Here is a 15,210-nt window from a genome sequence, read left to right as displayed (position 1 = left end):
TCCCAGTGCTGCTCTGCTGCACCCCCAGCATCTCTCAGTGCAACCCCACCGTGCCCCCAGTATGGCCCAGTGCTCCCAGTGGTATCCTGCCGTGCCCCCAGTATCTCCCAGTGCTCCCAGGGATCGGTCCTGCTGTGTCCCCAGTACAGCCCAGTGCTCCCAGTGCCACACTGCCATGCACCCAGTATCTCCCAGTGCCGCCTCATTGTGTCCCCACTATCTCCCAGTGCCACTCTACTACATCCCCAGTATGGCCCAGTGCTCCCAGTGCCCCCCTGCTGCACCCGCTTTGTGGCCCAGTGCTCCCAGTGCCCCCCAGCCCCACCACCTGCAGGCCCAATGTCCCCCGGTGTCCCTATGTCCCCAGTGTCCCCCCATGCCCTGCTGCCTCCCAGTGCCTCCCAGCGTGCCCAGTGCCCTGCGGTGCTCAGGGTGCCCCCCAGTCCCCATGGTGGGGCTGTACTGGGTGCACTGGTCAGCTGTACCGGGCCCATGGGTGACATCTCTGTGTCCCCACGCGTGACATCGCCGTGTCCTTATGGGTGACATCTCCGTGTCCATGTTTGACATCTCCGTGTCCCCACGGGTGGCATCTCTGTGCCCGTGGGTGACACCTCCACGCCCCACGGGTGACACTGGTGCGTCCCCATGGGTGACACCTCCACGCACATGGGTGGCACCTGTGTCCGTGGGGGATAGCTCCACGTCTGCAGAGGTGACAACTCCACATCCCACGGGTGACACCTCTGTGCCCTCAGGTGGCGCCTCCACGTCCCCATGTGATATCTGTGTCCCCTTACGGGTGACACCTCTGCACCCACAGGTGGCACCTCCATGCCCCGTGGGTGACCCCCCCATCAGTGACCCTCCACGGGTGACACCTCCGTGTCCTGCAGGTGACACCTACCCCCCATCAGTGACCCTCCATGGGTGACACCTCCATGTCCTGCAGGTGACACCCCCCCAGATGACACCAGTGTCCCCCAAGGGTGACACCTCCGTGTCCTGCGGGTGACCCCCCCAATCAGTGTCCCCCATGGGCGTCCTGTAGGTGACCCCCCCCAATCCCATATCAGTGTCCCCCGGGTGCCAGCTCCATGTCCTGTAGGCAACCCCCCCCCACACATGACATCAGAGTCCCCCACGGGTGACACCTCCGTGTCCTGTGGGTGACACCCCCCCCCAGATGACATCAGAGTCCCCCACGGGTGGCACCTCCACACCCCGTGGGTGACCCCCCCAGTTGGTGTCCCCCATGGTTGCCCTGTAGGTGACCCCCCCCATCAGTGTCCCCCTGGGTGCCAGCTCCGCGTCCTGTAGGTGACCCCCCCCCAGATGACATCAGAGTCCCCCACGGGTGACACCTCCACACCCCAGGGGTGACCCCCCCAAATCAGTGTCCCCCACGGGTGTCCCCCGGTGCCAGCCCCGTGTCCTGTAGGCGACCCCCCCCAGATCAGTGTCCCCCCGGTGCCAGCCCCGTGCCCCCAAGTGACGCCCCCGCCGCACGCCGGGGCCGTTCCACGCCTTTATTGCCCGCGTCAGCCCGCGGGCACGGCGCGCAGCACCTTGACGTCGTCCAGGGGCCGGTCCTGGGCGCTCGTCTCCACCATGCCCACGCGGTTGAGGACGCCGATGCCCTGGCAGACGCGGCCGAAGATGGTGTGCTTCCCGTCCAGCCACTGCGCGGGCGCCAGCGTCAGGAAGAACTGGCTGCCGTTGGTGTCCGGCCCCGCGTTGGCCATGGCCAGGACGCCGGCGCCTGCGGGACAGCCCCGGAAAAGCCCCCGTTTGGGTCTTTTTTTTTTTTTTTTTGGCAGGTTTGGCGAAGGGCGGGGGGTGGGGGGGGGAGGTTCTCACCGGTGAATTTCAGCTCGGGGTGCAGCTCGTCCTCAAACTGCTTGCCGTAGATGGAGGCCCCGCCGCGGCCTGCGGGCACGGTGGTCAGAGCCCCCCCGCCCCGGGGCACGGGGGTCCCGGTGTCCCCATCGTGGGGCTGGGGGGGGGGGCGGTGTCCCCTCATGGGGCTGGGGGTTCCTGGTGTCCCCATTGTGGGGCTGGGGGGGCCCAATGTTCCCTCATGGGGATGGGGGGGGCAGTGACCCTGTCACAGGGCTGGGGAGGGGGGGGAGTGTCCCCTTCATGGGGCTGGGGGGGCGTAGTGTCCCCGCACGGAGATGGGGGGGGTCTCGGTGTCCCCATTGTGGGGCTGGGGGGGGCCCAATGTTCCCTCATGGGGCTGGGGGGGGGCAGTGTCCCCTCATGGGGCTGGGGGTTCCCGGTGTCCCCATCATGGGGCTGGGGGGGGGCCCAGCGTCCTCGTCATGGGGCTTGGAGTCCCTCATGTCCCCGTCACAGGCTTGGGGGGGCCCCAGCGTTCCCACCATGAGCCTGGGGGGGGTCTCTGGTGTCCCACTGGGGAGCTGGGGGGGGTCCCGGTGTCCCCACCCCGCGGCTTGGGGGGGCGGTCCCGGTGTCCCCCTAACAGGGCTGGGGGGGCCCTGGCGTCCCCAGCACGGCCTCGGGGGCTCCCGGTGTCCCCACCCCGCGGCTGGGGGGGGGTCCCGGTGTTCCCGTCAGGGGGTCCCGGCGGCGCTCACCGGTGCCGGTGGGGTCGCCGCCCTGCACCATGAAGTCCCTGATGACGCGGTGGAAGCGGGTGCCGTTGTAGTACCCGCGGCGGCACAGCTCGGCGAAGTTCTTGCAGGTGCGCGGCGCGTGGCGCCAGTACAGCTCCAGCACCAGGGTCCCCATCCTGCGCCGGGACGGACCCCTCACCGCCACCGCCACCGGCACCGGCCCCGGGGGCTGAGCGGCCCCGGGGGGGACAACGCGGCCGGCACGGGGGGCACCGGGGAGGGCCCGGTACCGGGGGGGAGCGGGGGGACGACGGTACCGGGGGCGGGTGGAGGCGGAGGTGCCGGTATCCGGGGGGAGCACCGGGGAGGGCCCGGTGCTGGGGGGGGGGGCGGGGAGGGCACGCAAAGGGACCGTGGGACCGGGGGGAGGGACCCGGGGGGGGGGCCCGGTACCGGGGGGCGGGGGGCAGGGGGAGGCTCCGGAACCGGGGGGGGGGTTGCGAGCGGGGGGTGCCGGTACTGGGTAGGGCGCGGAGGGGTCCCGGTACCGGGGGGGGTCCCGGGGGGATCCCGGTGCTGGGGGGATCCCGGGGGCTCCCGGTACCGGGGGGGGAACGCGGGGGGGGTCCCGGTACCGGGCGGGGGGTCCCGGGGGGACGGGTCCCGGTGCCGGCGGTGCCCGCTCCAGGCGGCCCCGCCCCTTACGTGGTCTCCATGGTGACGGTGGGCGGCTGCCAGGAGTCGGGCGGCACGGCCGCCATGCTGCCGCCGCGGGGCCGCCGCCGCCGGAAGCGACCCCCTCGCGCCGCCGCGCGCGCGCTTCCGGGGAGCCGCCCCCTCCCCCCCCCGCCGGCGGCCAATGGGGAGCGAGCGCGGCGCGGGGGCGGGGCCGAGCCGCGCGGTGGGCGTGGCCAATCCTCGCGGCGCGGAGGCGGGGCCAATCGGCGCGGCGCGGGCGGGCCGCCGCTATTGTGACGTCACGGGAGGGAGAATTCGAAGGCGCGGGCCCCGCCCCTCGCCCCGCCCCCTCGCGCAGGCCCCGCCCCTCGCCGGCGCCGAGCGGGACCCGGGGGCGGCGGTGAGCGGGGGGGGCGGTGAGGCGAGGGGGGCCGGGACCCCCCGGGGCGGCGGCGGCGGCGGCGGGGGGGGGGCCGGGACCCCTGGGTGGGGGGGCGGGGCTGGGCCGGGAGCCCCCGGGCCTTGGGGCTGCGGGGCTGGGACCCCCCTTATCGGGGCTGGGACCCCCGGGGTTTGTGGGGGGGCTGCGGGACCGGGACCCCCCCGGGGCTCGGCTCCCGGCCCCCCCGGGCCCCCCGGGGCCCCGTCCCCGCGCCGCCCGGTGCCGTCCCCGCGGCACAAAGCCCGATTGTGCCCGGCGCCGGCCGAGCCGTCCCCGGCGGGAGCCGTGCCCGGGCCGGGGGGGGCACGGGGGGGACCGGCGGGACCGGGGGGAGGGGGGGGGGCTGGGGGTCACCGCCGTTCCCCCAGGTCGCCCATGGGCCGCGGCCCGGTGCCGCCCACCGACCGGAGGCGATGACGGAGGAGCGAGGTAGGGCAGCTGTCCCCGGGGGGGGGGGGGGGGGGGGGGGAGCCGGCCCCCCAGGGCTCCCCCCGACGGCTCCCCCCGTGTCCCCCCCGTGTCCCCCCCGTGTCCCCCCCCCCAGACGTCCGGTTCATCACCGAGGAGAGGTTCGACTTCGGCGCCCTGTCCCCCTCCGACAGGTGAGGTGGGGATGCGGGGGACACGCGTGACACCCCCCCCCCCATGGCCGGGACACGGGGGGACACAGGGGACAGGGGGACATGGGGGGACACGGGGGGACATGGGGACGCGGCTCCCCGCGCAGGGCACACGCCACCCCACGGCCGTGGCCCCGGGGCTGTGTGGGACACGTGGGGACACGGGGACGTGCCACACGGCGCCTGGGGGGCGCGACGTCCTATGGCCGGGGTGCTGGGGGGCACCGGGGACGTGCCACCCCCCCGCCAGGGGCTCCGGGGACGTGCCACCCGCCGGGGGACGGCGTCACCGCCGGCCGCCACGGGGCTCCCGGGCGGGGCTGAGCCTGGCCTTCACCCCGCAGCCGGGAGGAGGAGGAGGAGGAAGAGGAGGATGAGGAGCCCCCGGGGGGGGGCGCGGGCGGGCGCTGGAGCCCCCTGAGCGGGGCCCGGCTGGAGGAGATGGTGCGCGAGGCCACGCGGCTGGCGGCCCAGCTGCAGCAGTGCCGCCTGCCCCCCCTGGCCCCCGGCCCGCAGGGGGGGGGGGGCAGCCCCCGCAGCCCCCGCCGCGAGACCTTCGTGGTGAAGGACAGCCCCGTGCGGGCGCTGCTGCCCACCGTGCCCCCCGCCCGCCAGGTAGGTGGCGGCGCTGCGGGGGGGGGGACACGTGCGGGGTCATGGGGGGCACGGGGTGCGGGCTGCGCCCCCCCCCCCCATCCCCCCGTCCCGCTCCCCACCGTCTCTTTGCTTCCAGGACACCCCCGGCTGTCACCCCCCACCGGCACCCAAGGGACCCCCACCTGGGGGCAGGGGGACCCTTGGCCGGGGCGGCCCCCCCCGGCTGTGCCCCCCGCGTGGGGCAGGGGCTGCGGCGCGGGGCAAGTCCGAGCCCCTCCGGAAAGGGACGGCAGGTAACGGGGTAACGGGCCTGGGGGGGACAGGGACAACTTGGGCACGGGCAGCTCCTTGGCACAGGGACACGGCCTTGGGGCGTCGTCCCCTGGGGACCCCCGCACTGTGGGGACCCCCACACCCGTGGGGACCCCTGCGCCGTGGGTTATCATCTCATGGGGACACCCCTCCCTTAGGGTCACCCATCCTATGGGGACAGGGAGCAGGGACCCCCAGCCCCCCCTGGACACCAGCACACCCAAAGGGGCTGGGGGCTCAGTGGGGTCCCCCCCCAACCCCCCCATCTCTCCCAGGCCAGCCAAAGGCGAGGGGTGGCGGTGCTGCCGCCCCCCCGACCCGTGCACCCCGCGCCAGGGCCACCACCGCTGCCGTCCCTGTCCCCAGCAGCCGCCCCCCCCCGCCCAGCGCCATCCCCAAGCCCCCCGGCCGGGCTGGGACGTTGGGGACGGCGCCGGGCGGGAGGGGACCCCCGCGGGCCAGCGTGGCGGCACCGAGAGGTAAGGCTGGGTGCTGCCCCCCAGGGACACGGGGACGGCCCCTCTGGGCCCCCGATGGCGTGGGGCCGCCCCGTGCCTCAGTTTCCCCATGCCTGCTCTCCCCCCAGGTGCAGGGGCGGCCCCCGGGGGGGCTGGCTCAGGGTGCAGAGCAGCCCCCCCCGGCAGCCGCCTGCGCCCACCCCGGAAGACGACGGCCAGCAGCACCCCGCGGTGACGGGGTTGGGGCGCCCGGGGAAACCGAGGCACGGGGCAGGGGGGCAGCAGTGCCCCCCCAAAAGGAGGAGGCAGAGGCTCAGGTTGGATTTTGCTTTAATTACAAAAGGTTGCACCAGCAGTAGGAAACCCCCCCGGCCCCCCCCCACCCCACGCACCCAGGGGTCCCTCACCCCCCCCAGCGTCCAGCACCCGGTGCCACCCCCGCCCCGGTGGCACTGCCTGAGCCTCGTCCCTGGGGGGGGGGTGGCAAGACACCTGCCCCCCCCTCGCCGACCTGCCCCCCCCCGTGCCCCAGCACAGCCGAGGAGGGGGTGACTGCACCCCCCCCGGCCATGTGCCCCCCCCACCCCCCTCCTGGGGGGGGTTGGCACGGTGAGGGGCCCCCGTATATCCTTTTTTTTTTTCTATTTTTCATGTATTTTTTAAATAAAACCCTCCATCGGGCATCAGTGCCGTGGACAATTCCTGGGGGTGCCCCATGGCACCGGGGGGGGGCACCCCATGCCGGCGGAACTGCCCCATGGCCCCCGAGGTGTATGGGGGGGCAAACCCCTGCTGGGCGTGGGGCAAGGTCCAAAGTGCAATGGGGGGGTGCGACTCCGTGCCCCCCCCCCTCCCAGTGCCACCCCCCCGGTGTCCCTGGAGCAGGGGTGGTGCCCGCCGGGTCCCCGTTAAATGGAGGTCTCGTCGCTCCTGCCGGGGGGGTGGGCACGAGGGGGGGGGGGGATAAAAACGAGACAGACAGATGCATGATCACGGGGGGGGCCGGGAGCGGGGGTGCCCACCGCGCCCGCAGCACCCGGCGCTCGCCCCGACAGATAAGGGATGGGAGAGGGTGGCGGGGGGGTGGGGGGTGCAGGAGCACCCCCTCTCCCCCCCTCCAGCCCCCACATGTTAATGGAGAAAATTAAAAAACAGAAATCTGGGCGGGGGGGGGGGGAGGAGAGAAGAGCAGGGTTAGTGCGAGCCCCCCCCCCGCTGCCACCTGCGGGGACAGAGCCGGCACCAAGACTGGGGCCAGTGCAGGTGCCCCCCCTCCATGGACACCCAAAAGGCCCCTGAGCACCCAAGGGACACCGCGGCACCCGCCGGGCACCCTCACACGCGCCGTGCACCCTTACACCGGATGAGCACCCAGTGGGCACCCAACTGGCACCCGTGGGGCCCGGGGGGAGCCCTGGCACCCAATGGCCACCCCTGCACCCGGTGGGCACCCAATGGCCACCCTTGCACCCACCGGGGACCCCACAGGCCCCGTGGCGCTTCACTGGCACCCGATGGGCACCCTGCACCCAGCCGGCCCTCCTGCACCCAACGGGCACCCAACGGCCACCCTTGCACCCGAGCGGCACCCAAGGGGAACCCTGGCGCTCTCCTGGCACCCAGTGGCCACCCTTGCACCCAACGAGCACCCAACGAGCACCCAACGGGCACCCAACGGGCACCCAACGGGAACCACGGCACCGCGCTGGCACCCGGTGGGCACCCCGGCACCCGAGGGGCACCCCGCGTGCGCCCGGCACTCACTCGGAGCCGGAGGAGTCCTCGTCCACGGTGCCCGCCCGGATGCTCATGGCGATGGGCGCCGCGCCGCTGAGCTGCTCCTGCAGGCTCTGGCGGGGCCGGGGCGCCCCGGGGCCCCCTCCGCGGCTGCCCTCGCTGCCCGAGGAGGCGGCGGTGCCGGCGGGGGGCGGCGGGGGGGGCGCGGGCTGCGCGGGGCGCGGGGTGCTGCGCTCGCTGATGGGGGGCAAGCTCTTCTTCTTCAGGATGCCTGCGGGGACGCGGCCGTCACCGGCAGTGCCGCCCCGGGGCGCGCCCCCCCCCCCCCCCCCCCCGGCACCCATGGGTGCTGCCGCCCCGTACCTTTGTGGGGGTGAGGCAGCGGCAGCAGCGGGGGGGGTCTTGGGGGCGCCTCGCCCCCCGCCGCCGGCTCCACCCGCAGCGTCTCCGAGCCCCCGTGCCCGTCGCTCTCGCTGGCCGTCGTCACGAACTCCCCGGGCCAGTATGGCCGCGCCGGGGCCACCGGGCTGTCACCTGCGGGTGGGGACGGGGGCGCTGAGCCGGGGTGCACCCCCCCGGGACCCGTTAACCCCCGGTGTGGGATTTACCCGTGGGTGCGGGCGGCTGCTCGGGGCGCAGCAGCGCGTCCCAGCCGGCACCGGCGGCCTCGTCCTCGCTGTCGGAGGAGTGCGTGGAGCCGAAGGAGCCGCTGGGGTCATCCTCCAGCGACAGGTCGCTGTCGGAATCGGTGTCGTGCTCTGTGAGTTGGTGGCGGGGGGGGGGGCAAACACACGGAAATCAAGGGGTGCCCCCACCCCGCGCTCTCAGCAGGCTGAGGACGGACGAGCTCGGCGCACCGACCGTGCTGCTGCTCCGCGGCGTCCAGGAGGAGCCCGCCCGGCTCGGCCAGCGCCGGCTGCACGCGGCCGCCGCTCAGCCCCGCGTCCTCCCTGCAAGACAGCGGTGACAGGGGTGTCCCAATGTATGTGCGTCCCCCCCCCCACCCCGGCACGACTCCCCCCCCCCACCCCGACCCCGTACCTGCGCACGAAGGGGATGTAGCTGTGCTGGCTCTTGGCCACGCTGTGCAGGGAGCCCGTGGAGTCCCCGAAGGGCGCCTGGTAGAGCCGGCCGGCCACGTAGGTGGTGTCGCAGCTGTACGCCTGCGCGGGGACGGGGACGTCGTGGCTGTGGTGGCACCCCCCCCCCCCTTGTGTGTCCCCCCCCCCCCCCCCCCGCCATACTCACGGTGGTCAGGGTGGACTTGGTGGCCAGCGCGGGGTCGGGGCCGCGGGCACGGGCGCAGCTGGAGCGCAGGCTCTGCCGCACCTCCCTGCTCAGCACCACGCAGAAGAGGAAGATGAGGGGGCCCTGGGGCAGAGAGGGGAGGGGTTGTGGGTGGGGGGCATGGAGGGAGCCCCCGCCGGCACACCTGGGGGCCATCGGCAACCGGATGGGCAAGGGGCCCCCTTCAGGTGCCCCCCATTGGCACCCCAAATTGGGTGAGGGTCCTCCCGTACCCACTGGGTGCCCCCCACTGATACTCCAGGTGGGTGAGGCACAACTGGCGACGACTGGGTGCCCCCCATTGGCACCCCAAAGCAAGTGAAGGCCCCCCCACACCGGGAGCCCCCCCCTCCCCTCCCCCACCCCTGTGCCCCCGTGGGTGCCCCCGGCAGCTGCAGGGGGACAGGAGCTGGAGCGGGGTGGTGCCGAGATCTCGGGGCGCAGCGGGCGGCGCTGTGCGTGGGGTGGGGGCACGGGGGGGGGGGCAGGGCTGGGGTACCTGGAGGCAGTTGGAGATGGCGAAGAGGTAGTGGAAGAGGATGGCGTCGCTGTTGACGGCGAGCAGGGCCAGCAGCCAGGCCAGGCTGGGCAGCACCAGCACCACCAGCGCCGTCTGCAGCCCGGAGCTGGGGGGGGGTGGGGGGGGGGCCCACGTCAGCACCCCCAGTGCCATGGGGCAGGCACCCGCGTGGGGCAGGGCCCCCCGGGACCCCCTGCTGCGGGGACACTGTGTGGGGCTGCCCATGGGCACCCTGTGCTGCTGCCACCTGTGGGCAGCCCCTGTCCTTCGTGTGCCCCGGCACCCATGGGTGCTCTGTGCTCTCTGTGCCCCTGCCACCCATGGGTGCCCCCAATGCCTGTGTTCCTGCAGCCCATGGGTGCCCCGTCATTCATGTCCTCCCAGCACCTCTGAGTGCTCCCTGCCCTTCACGTCCTGCCACCCATGGGTGCCCCACTCCTTCCTGGTACCCATGCCACCCTGTGCCCTCTGCGTGCCCCTGGCACCAACGGGCGCTATCCGTTCTGTGCCCCTACCACCCATGGGTGCTCCCTGCCCTCCCCACACCCCTGGCACCCACAGGTGCCCATCGCCCCGTGCCCCCACCCCCGGCGACTCACCCCGTGCCCTTCTTCTCGAAGCCCTGGGGGGCGGCGCAGGAGGCCCTGGCCGCCAGCACGAGGAAGAAGACGCCGACCTGTGGGGCAGGGGGCGAGCGGGGGAGGTGAGCGGGGGGGTCCCGCAGGTCCCCAGGGTCCCCTGGGTCCCCTACGCACCGCCACGGCGCAGGCGCTGGGCCCCGCCAGGCTCCAGACCAGGCTGTCGTGGATGGAGAGCCAGCAGAAGTCGGGGTTGCCGTAGCCCTCGGGGTCCAGCCCCACCGCCAGCCCTGCGCAGCCACGCGTTGGGGCGTGGCCTCCGCGGGGGCGTGGCCTCACGGGGGCGTGGCCTCACTGGGGGCGGGGCCTCCGCGGGAGGGGCGGGGCGGGGGAAAGGGCAAGGGATGGGAAGGTGGCTGAGCTCTTGGGGGTGGGGCTAATGCGCACGGGGGCGGGGCTAATGTGCGTGGGGGCGGGGCTTATGCACTTGGGGGCGGGGCCATGAGATGGGGGCGGGGCCACGCTGCAGGGTGTGGTGCTCTCAGGGCTGGGATGTGTTGGAAGGGGCGGGGCCATGCACTAAGGGGCCTTGTGGGTGGGGCCGAGGTCGTTGTGGGTGGGGCGGGGTGTTTGAGATGGAAGGTGCTGGGGGCGGGGCCATGCTGGGGGAGGCGGGGCTATGCACTTGGGGGTGGGGCTGTGCTGCCTGGGGGCAGAGCCACGCTCTTAGGGGTGGAGCTAAGAGCCGGGGTCAGGCCCTTGTGGGAGGGGCTACAGCATTGGGGCGGGGCTAAGACCCTGGGAGGGGAGCTATGCTCTTAGGGGCGTGGCCAAGAAGCTGGGGGCGGGGCTATGCTCGTTGGGGGTGGGGCTTGGCCAGGCATCACCACGGAACCAGGCCCACACCCTGCGTCAGCTGATTGGGGCAGGTGGGCAAGGGGGCGGGGCCAGGCACGGGGGGCGGGGCCAGGCACGGGGGAGCGGGGCCCTCACCGGTGATGAAGGCGGGCAGCCCCCAGCCCAGCACGTGGTAGAAGCGCATGGGCCCGCGGTCGACGTGCCGCGGCTCGCTGCGACGCCGGTAGAGGTGCAGCGCCTCCAGCAGCGCCCAGCCCACGGCGCTCAGGTGCAGGAACTGCAGCAGGATGGCCACCACCGTGCACGCCAGCTGCGCCGCGCCCACACCGTCACCGGCGGCGCCGCGCGGAGCCGCTCCCCCGGGGGGGGGCCTCCCGGAGCCCCGCCCACCGCAGCCACACCCCCACAAGCCCCGCCCCCGGAGCCGCACCCACTAGGGACCCCGCCCACTGGGACAGCCCCACCCTCCGGGGAACCGCCCACCGCGGTACTAGGCCCGGTTAGCCCCGCCCCTGGTTGGCCCCGCCCCTTCATTGACCATGCCCCCTGGTTAGCCCCGCCCATCCCATAATCCCTCCCCTAGCACCCCAAGCCCGTGGCCCCGCCCCCGACGGAGCACCGCCCCCTTTAGCTCCGCCCCGCCCCCTTTAGCTCCGCCCCGCCCCCTTTAGCTCCGCCCCTCACCATTCCGTTCCCCGTCGGTGCCACCTGCAGCCCCGCCCCCATCTCCCCGCCCACTGCTTAGCCCCGCCCCCGCCCCACCCCACAGGCCAGGCCCGCGTGGCCCCACCCCTCGTAGCCCCGCCCCCTCGTAGCCCCGCCCCCGCACCGGCAGGTCGGCCTGGTTGATGCCCAGCAGGAAGACGAGCTGCGCCAGCAGCAGGGCGGTGGCGCCGTGCCGCCGGATGCTGTGGCGGTTGGAGCGCAGCCCCCGCAGGGCGCCCAGCACCAGCACGGCCAGCAGCAGCCCCGCCAGCGCCACCCCCAGCGAGGCGTAGGTCAGCGCCGCCAGCGGCAGGATCTCCCCGTTCTGCCACGCCGGGGTGTGGGGGGGTGGGGGGTCAGGACACGCCCCCCGGACACGCCCCGAGCCACACCCACGCCGAGCCACGCCCCCACCCCTCGGGAGCTCCGCCCCCTAGCCCTGCCCGTATGGGGAGCCCCGCCCGCTTCTGGGCCCCACCCCCTATATGAAGCCCCGCTCACTTCTGGGCCCCGCCCCCTGTAAGGTCCCGCCCCTATGGGAAGCCACACTCACATCCTGCCCCGCCCCTATGTGGAGCCCCACCCCCTGCCCAGTCCCGCCCCTATGGGGAGCCCTGCCCACTTCTGGACCCCACCCCGTACGTGGAGTCCCACCCACCTCTGGGCCCCGCCCCCTATACGAAGCCCCGCCCCCTATATACAGCCCCACCCACCTCTGGGCCACGCCACCTCTGTGACACCCCGCCCACTTCTGGGCCCCGCCCCCTATACAAAGCCCTGCCCACCTCCGGGCCCCACCCCACGGGGAGCCCCACCCACACCCCAGCCCCGCCTTCCGATCCTCACTCACACCCCACAGCCCCCAGGCGCGTGGCCCCACCCACCCCGCAAGCCCCGCCCACCCCGCCTGGCCCCTCCCCCTTGCACAAGCCCCGCCCCGCACCTCTCGCCGGGAGATGTCCATGAGCACGGCGAAGCTCGTCATGTGGTTGCACTGGCAGCTGACGTGGCTCTGGTTCCGGAACACGACCTCGCAGCCCCGCGCCGACCAGCCGCCCGCGCCGCCCGCCCTGCGCGCCCAGCAGCGTGGGGCCCGGCACGGGGCTGGGGACGCCCCGGGCTGGGGACACCGCTGGGGACACCCCGGGCTGGGGACGCCCCGTGCTGGGGACACCCCGGGCTGGGGACACCCCGGGCTGGGGATGCCCTGTGCTGGGGACACCCCGTGCTGGGGACACCCCGGGCTGGGGACACCCCGTGCTGGGGACACCGCTGGGGACACCCCGTGCTGGGGACACCCCGTGCTGGGGATGCCCCCCCTTGCCATGCCCCTGCCACCCACTCGTGTCCCCAGGCTCAGGGCGGCCACCCCGCAGCTCCGTCCCCACGCCACCCACCCGCACCATTGGCACCAGGGCTGCCACCCCCAAGCCCTGTCCCCGTGCCACCCACGGGTGGCCAGGCTGCACAGCACAGCCCCAGCCCCTCGCCACCCTCCCGTCACCCCACGGACAGCGCCATCCCCTCCCCGCGGTGCCCACCCCGTGTCCCCATCCCGGCCCCGTGTCCCTGTGCCCACCCCCCCCCCCCCCCCCCCGGGGGTGCCAGGCCGTCCCCTCCCCGTCCCCAGCTCACAGCAGCGAGTGGTTCCAGAAGACGCAGATGGGCTTGGAGCGCTCCTGGGTCTCCAGCAGGCGGAACTGCAGCGTGATCGGCTTCTCCAGCGCCCGCGGCGCCCGCCCTGCCGCCGCGTGCACGCTGATGCTCACCACCGGCGTGTTGATGATGGGCCGCTTGGGCACCCTGAGGCACAGCGGGGTCAGGGCCGCGGGTACCCACCCCACAACCCCACGTGTCCTTCCAGCAGCCACGGGCACCCCTGTCCAGCCCCTCCCTGGGGACACTTGGGCACCCTGTGTGTGTCCCCTGGGGGCTGTCCCGTGTCCCAGCACCCCCCAGCTCCTTCCCTTGCCCTAGCACCCTATGGACACCCCGTGCACCGATGTTTGGGTACCCCACAGCACCTCCCTACCCCCTGTGCTCCCCATGTCCCAGACCCACCCCCCCCCAATGCCCTTGGTGGCCCCCATGTCCCCACCGCTGTGGCACCTGAGGCTGCGCTTGTCGGTGTCGTACTGCTCGGGCAGGAGCCCGGCCAGGGTGCGGTAGATGATGACGCTGGCAATGGCCTGGCCCTCGCTCAGCTCCGGGTGCCGCTTGTGCCGGGTCACCAAGGTCACCTCCTCCTCCTCGTCCTCCTCCTCTGCAGCCTCTTCATCCTCCTCCTCCTCCTCCTCCTCCTCGTCCTCCTCCTCCTGCCCTCCCGGGCTCGGCAGTGGCTTCCCATGCCCCGTGGGGTGGTCTGGGGTGGGCGGGCAGGGGACGGTGGGAGCCTGGCGCCCTGGCAGCCCTATACTGAAGACCCTCAACCCTGCCAGTCCCTTGGCCACACCGGGGTCCCCAACCCTCCCATCCCCACGGATGTGCAGGGGTCCCCCATGGCCCTGCCCACCCCATGGCTGTGGGGTGCCCCCCCCAACCTGTGCCACCCCCCCCCCTATTCCCAACGCCCCCCAGGACTCACGCCTGCCCTCGGGGGGCCGGAAGACGCTCTCGGGCAGGATGACGGTGGTCTCCAGGTCGGGGGGCTTCTCCCCCCGCAGCGCCTCGTAGCGTGGCAGCCGGGCGCCCGCGAAGCTGCCCTTGTCCAGCCGCACCACCGACACCACTGCGGCACCGGGCGTCACCGCCAGCCCCGCACCGGCACCCGCAGCCCCTGGCACCCAGCACCCACGTGGGCAGAACCCCGCTATGTTACGTGTCCCCTGGGCACGTGTGGGGCCGCGTCCCCAGCAGGTAAATGCACACGTACGGCCTTGGGCATGTGTGGCAGCACCACTGGTGCATGCACACACACACACACAAAGTGCCCACAGTCCTGGGAGCACACACGTGTCCCCTGGGCACACGTGGTGGGGACACATGATGCTCACGTCCCCAGGTGTGCACACATCTATGTCCCTAGCTATGCAGCTAGGTGTACGCAAGCCCCCTGGGCACACGTAACGGGAACACAATGCTCGTGTCCACAGGTGTGCGCATGGCCATGTCCCGGGGCACACGCGTGTCCCTGGGTGCAAACATGTCCCCATCCTTGGGCACACCGGGGTTCACAGCCCCAGGGCGCACACATGCCCATGTCCCCAGACACACACACACAGACCCGTGTCCCCAGGGGCACAAGTGTCCCCGGACCCACAGCCCTGGGCACACGCGTGCCCATGTCCCCAGGTGTGCATGTGTCCCTGGACACCCCCTGCCCCCGCCCCCCCCCCAGCACACCCACACCCATGGGCACACACCCGTCCCTGTCCCCGTGCCCTCACCGATGTTGGGGGTGACGATGGTGAAGGGGCTGAGGTAGGTCTGGCGCATGTTCTGCGCCAGGGCGCTGGCGTAGTCCTCGAAGTGCTTCAGCAGCCAGGCCGTGCCGCCCTCCGTCTGCTGGATCAGCTCCCAGTGCCGCTTGTTGCTGGCGTCCAGCAGGGCGCTGCCCACCCGCAGCAGGTTCTGGGGGACGGGCAGGGCTGGGACTGCGCCTCGCGGTGCCCGCGGCCGTGGTGCCCGTCACCCCGGCGTCTGGGCGCGGGTTTTCCCACCCCCTCTGCTTCGCTGCGCTGCAAGGCTCTGCGGTGGGGGGGGGCCTGGCACTGCCAGGCTTGCTGTGCCCCCCCATCCCGAGTTAGGGGGTGCCCATCACCCCGGCACCTCGCTTTACCCTGGGGGGGGCACCAAGTCCACCGCGCGCAGAGCTCAGCTCCTCCCTGGGATCGGGGCGC

At 73.5% G+C, this 15,210-nt stretch overlaps 3 protein-coding genes across 4 annotated transcripts in view; 1 reads left to right on the top strand and 2 right to left on the bottom strand.

The window, feature by feature from the left end:
- Positions 1–1,515: 1,515 nt before the first annotated feature.
- On the bottom strand, positions 1,516–3,423 carry PPIL1 (peptidylprolyl isomerase like 1). The gene is made up of 4 exons (XM_040536126.1): positions 3,285–3,423; positions 2,601–2,755; positions 1,861–1,929; positions 1,516–1,762 (listed from the first exon to the last, which is right to left on the bottom strand). The coding sequence occupies exons 1-4, from the start codon at positions 3,338–3,340 to the stop codon at positions 1,542–1,544; spliced, it is 501 nt and encodes a 166-aa protein (XP_040392060.1). The 5' UTR covers positions 3,341–3,423; the 3' UTR covers positions 1,516–1,541.
- A 151-nt stretch (positions 3,424–3,574) lies between these two features.
- PSRC1 (proline and serine rich coiled-coil 1) lies at positions 3,575–6,367 on the top strand. Of its 2 annotated transcripts, XM_040535568.1 has the most exons (8): positions 3,575–3,657; positions 4,068–4,128; positions 4,244–4,301; positions 4,664–4,934; positions 5,053–5,209; positions 5,504–5,604; positions 5,677–5,707; positions 5,815–6,367. In XM_040535568.1, the coding sequence occupies exons 2-8, from the start codon at positions 4,113–4,115 to the stop codon at positions 5,919–5,921; spliced, it is 741 nt and encodes a 246-aa protein (XP_040391502.1). In that variant the 5' UTR covers positions 3,575–3,657; positions 4,068–4,112; the 3' UTR covers positions 5,922–6,367. The 2 variants fall into 2 exon arrangements, with proteins under 2 accessions (XP_040391502.1, XP_040391501.1); XM_040535567.1 differs by having other exon boundaries at positions 5,504–5,707.
- Positions 6,329–15,210, bottom strand: part of CELSR2 (cadherin EGF LAG seven-pass G-type receptor 2) — a 25,432-nt gene continuing 16,550 nt past the window's right edge. The window contains 17 exon segments of the mRNA XM_040535443.1: positions 6,329–6,616; positions 7,451–7,694; positions 7,787–7,978; positions 8,032–8,181; positions 8,285–8,373; positions 8,465–8,586; positions 8,672–8,794; positions 9,210–9,336; positions 9,830–9,906; positions 9,986–10,098; positions 10,802–10,976; positions 11,496–11,696; positions 12,315–12,441; positions 13,007–13,174; positions 13,481–13,733; positions 13,956–14,099; positions 14,758–14,941. Coding sequence (XP_040391377.1) covers positions 6,595–6,616; positions 7,451–7,694; positions 7,787–7,978; positions 8,032–8,181; positions 8,285–8,373; positions 8,465–8,586; positions 8,672–8,794; positions 9,210–9,336; positions 9,830–9,906; positions 9,986–10,098; positions 10,802–10,976; positions 11,496–11,696; positions 12,315–12,441; positions 13,007–13,174; positions 13,481–13,733; positions 13,956–14,099; positions 14,758–14,941 — 2,511 coding nt within the window. The 3' untranslated portion in view covers positions 6,329–6,594.

This window comes from Cygnus olor, chromosome 24 (genome assembly GCF_009769625.2).
Source record: "Cygnus olor isolate bCygOlo1 chromosome 24, bCygOlo1.pri.v2, whole genome shotgun sequence".
Taxonomy (NCBI): Eukaryota; Metazoa; Chordata; class Aves; order Anseriformes; family Anatidae; genus Cygnus; species Cygnus olor.
This window is presented reverse-complemented; position numbering and strand designations above follow the sequence as displayed.

Coding starts and splice junctions, on each gene's coding strand:
- PSRC1 (XM_040535567.1), top strand. Junction 5,210..5,503: donor CCTCCGGAAAGGGACGGCAG/GTAACGGGGTAA, acceptor CATCTCTCCCAG/GCCAGCCAAAGGCGAGGGGT. Junction 5,708..5,814: donor CAGCGTGGCGGCACCGAGAG/GTAAGGCTGGGT, acceptor CTCTCCCCCCAG/GTGCAGGGGCGGCCCCCGGG.
- PPIL1 (XM_040536126.1), bottom strand. CDS start 3,340: ATGGCGGCCGTGCCGCCCGACTCCTGGCAGCCGCCCACCGTCACCATG. Junction 2,756..3,284: donor ACCGTCACCATGGAGACCAC/GTAAGGGGCGGG, acceptor GTCCCGGCGCAG/GATGGGGACCCTGGTGCTGG. Junction 1,763..1,860: donor CCCCGAGCTGAAATTCACCG/GTGAGAACCTCC, acceptor GCTGTCCCGCAG/GCGCCGGCGTCCTGGCCATG.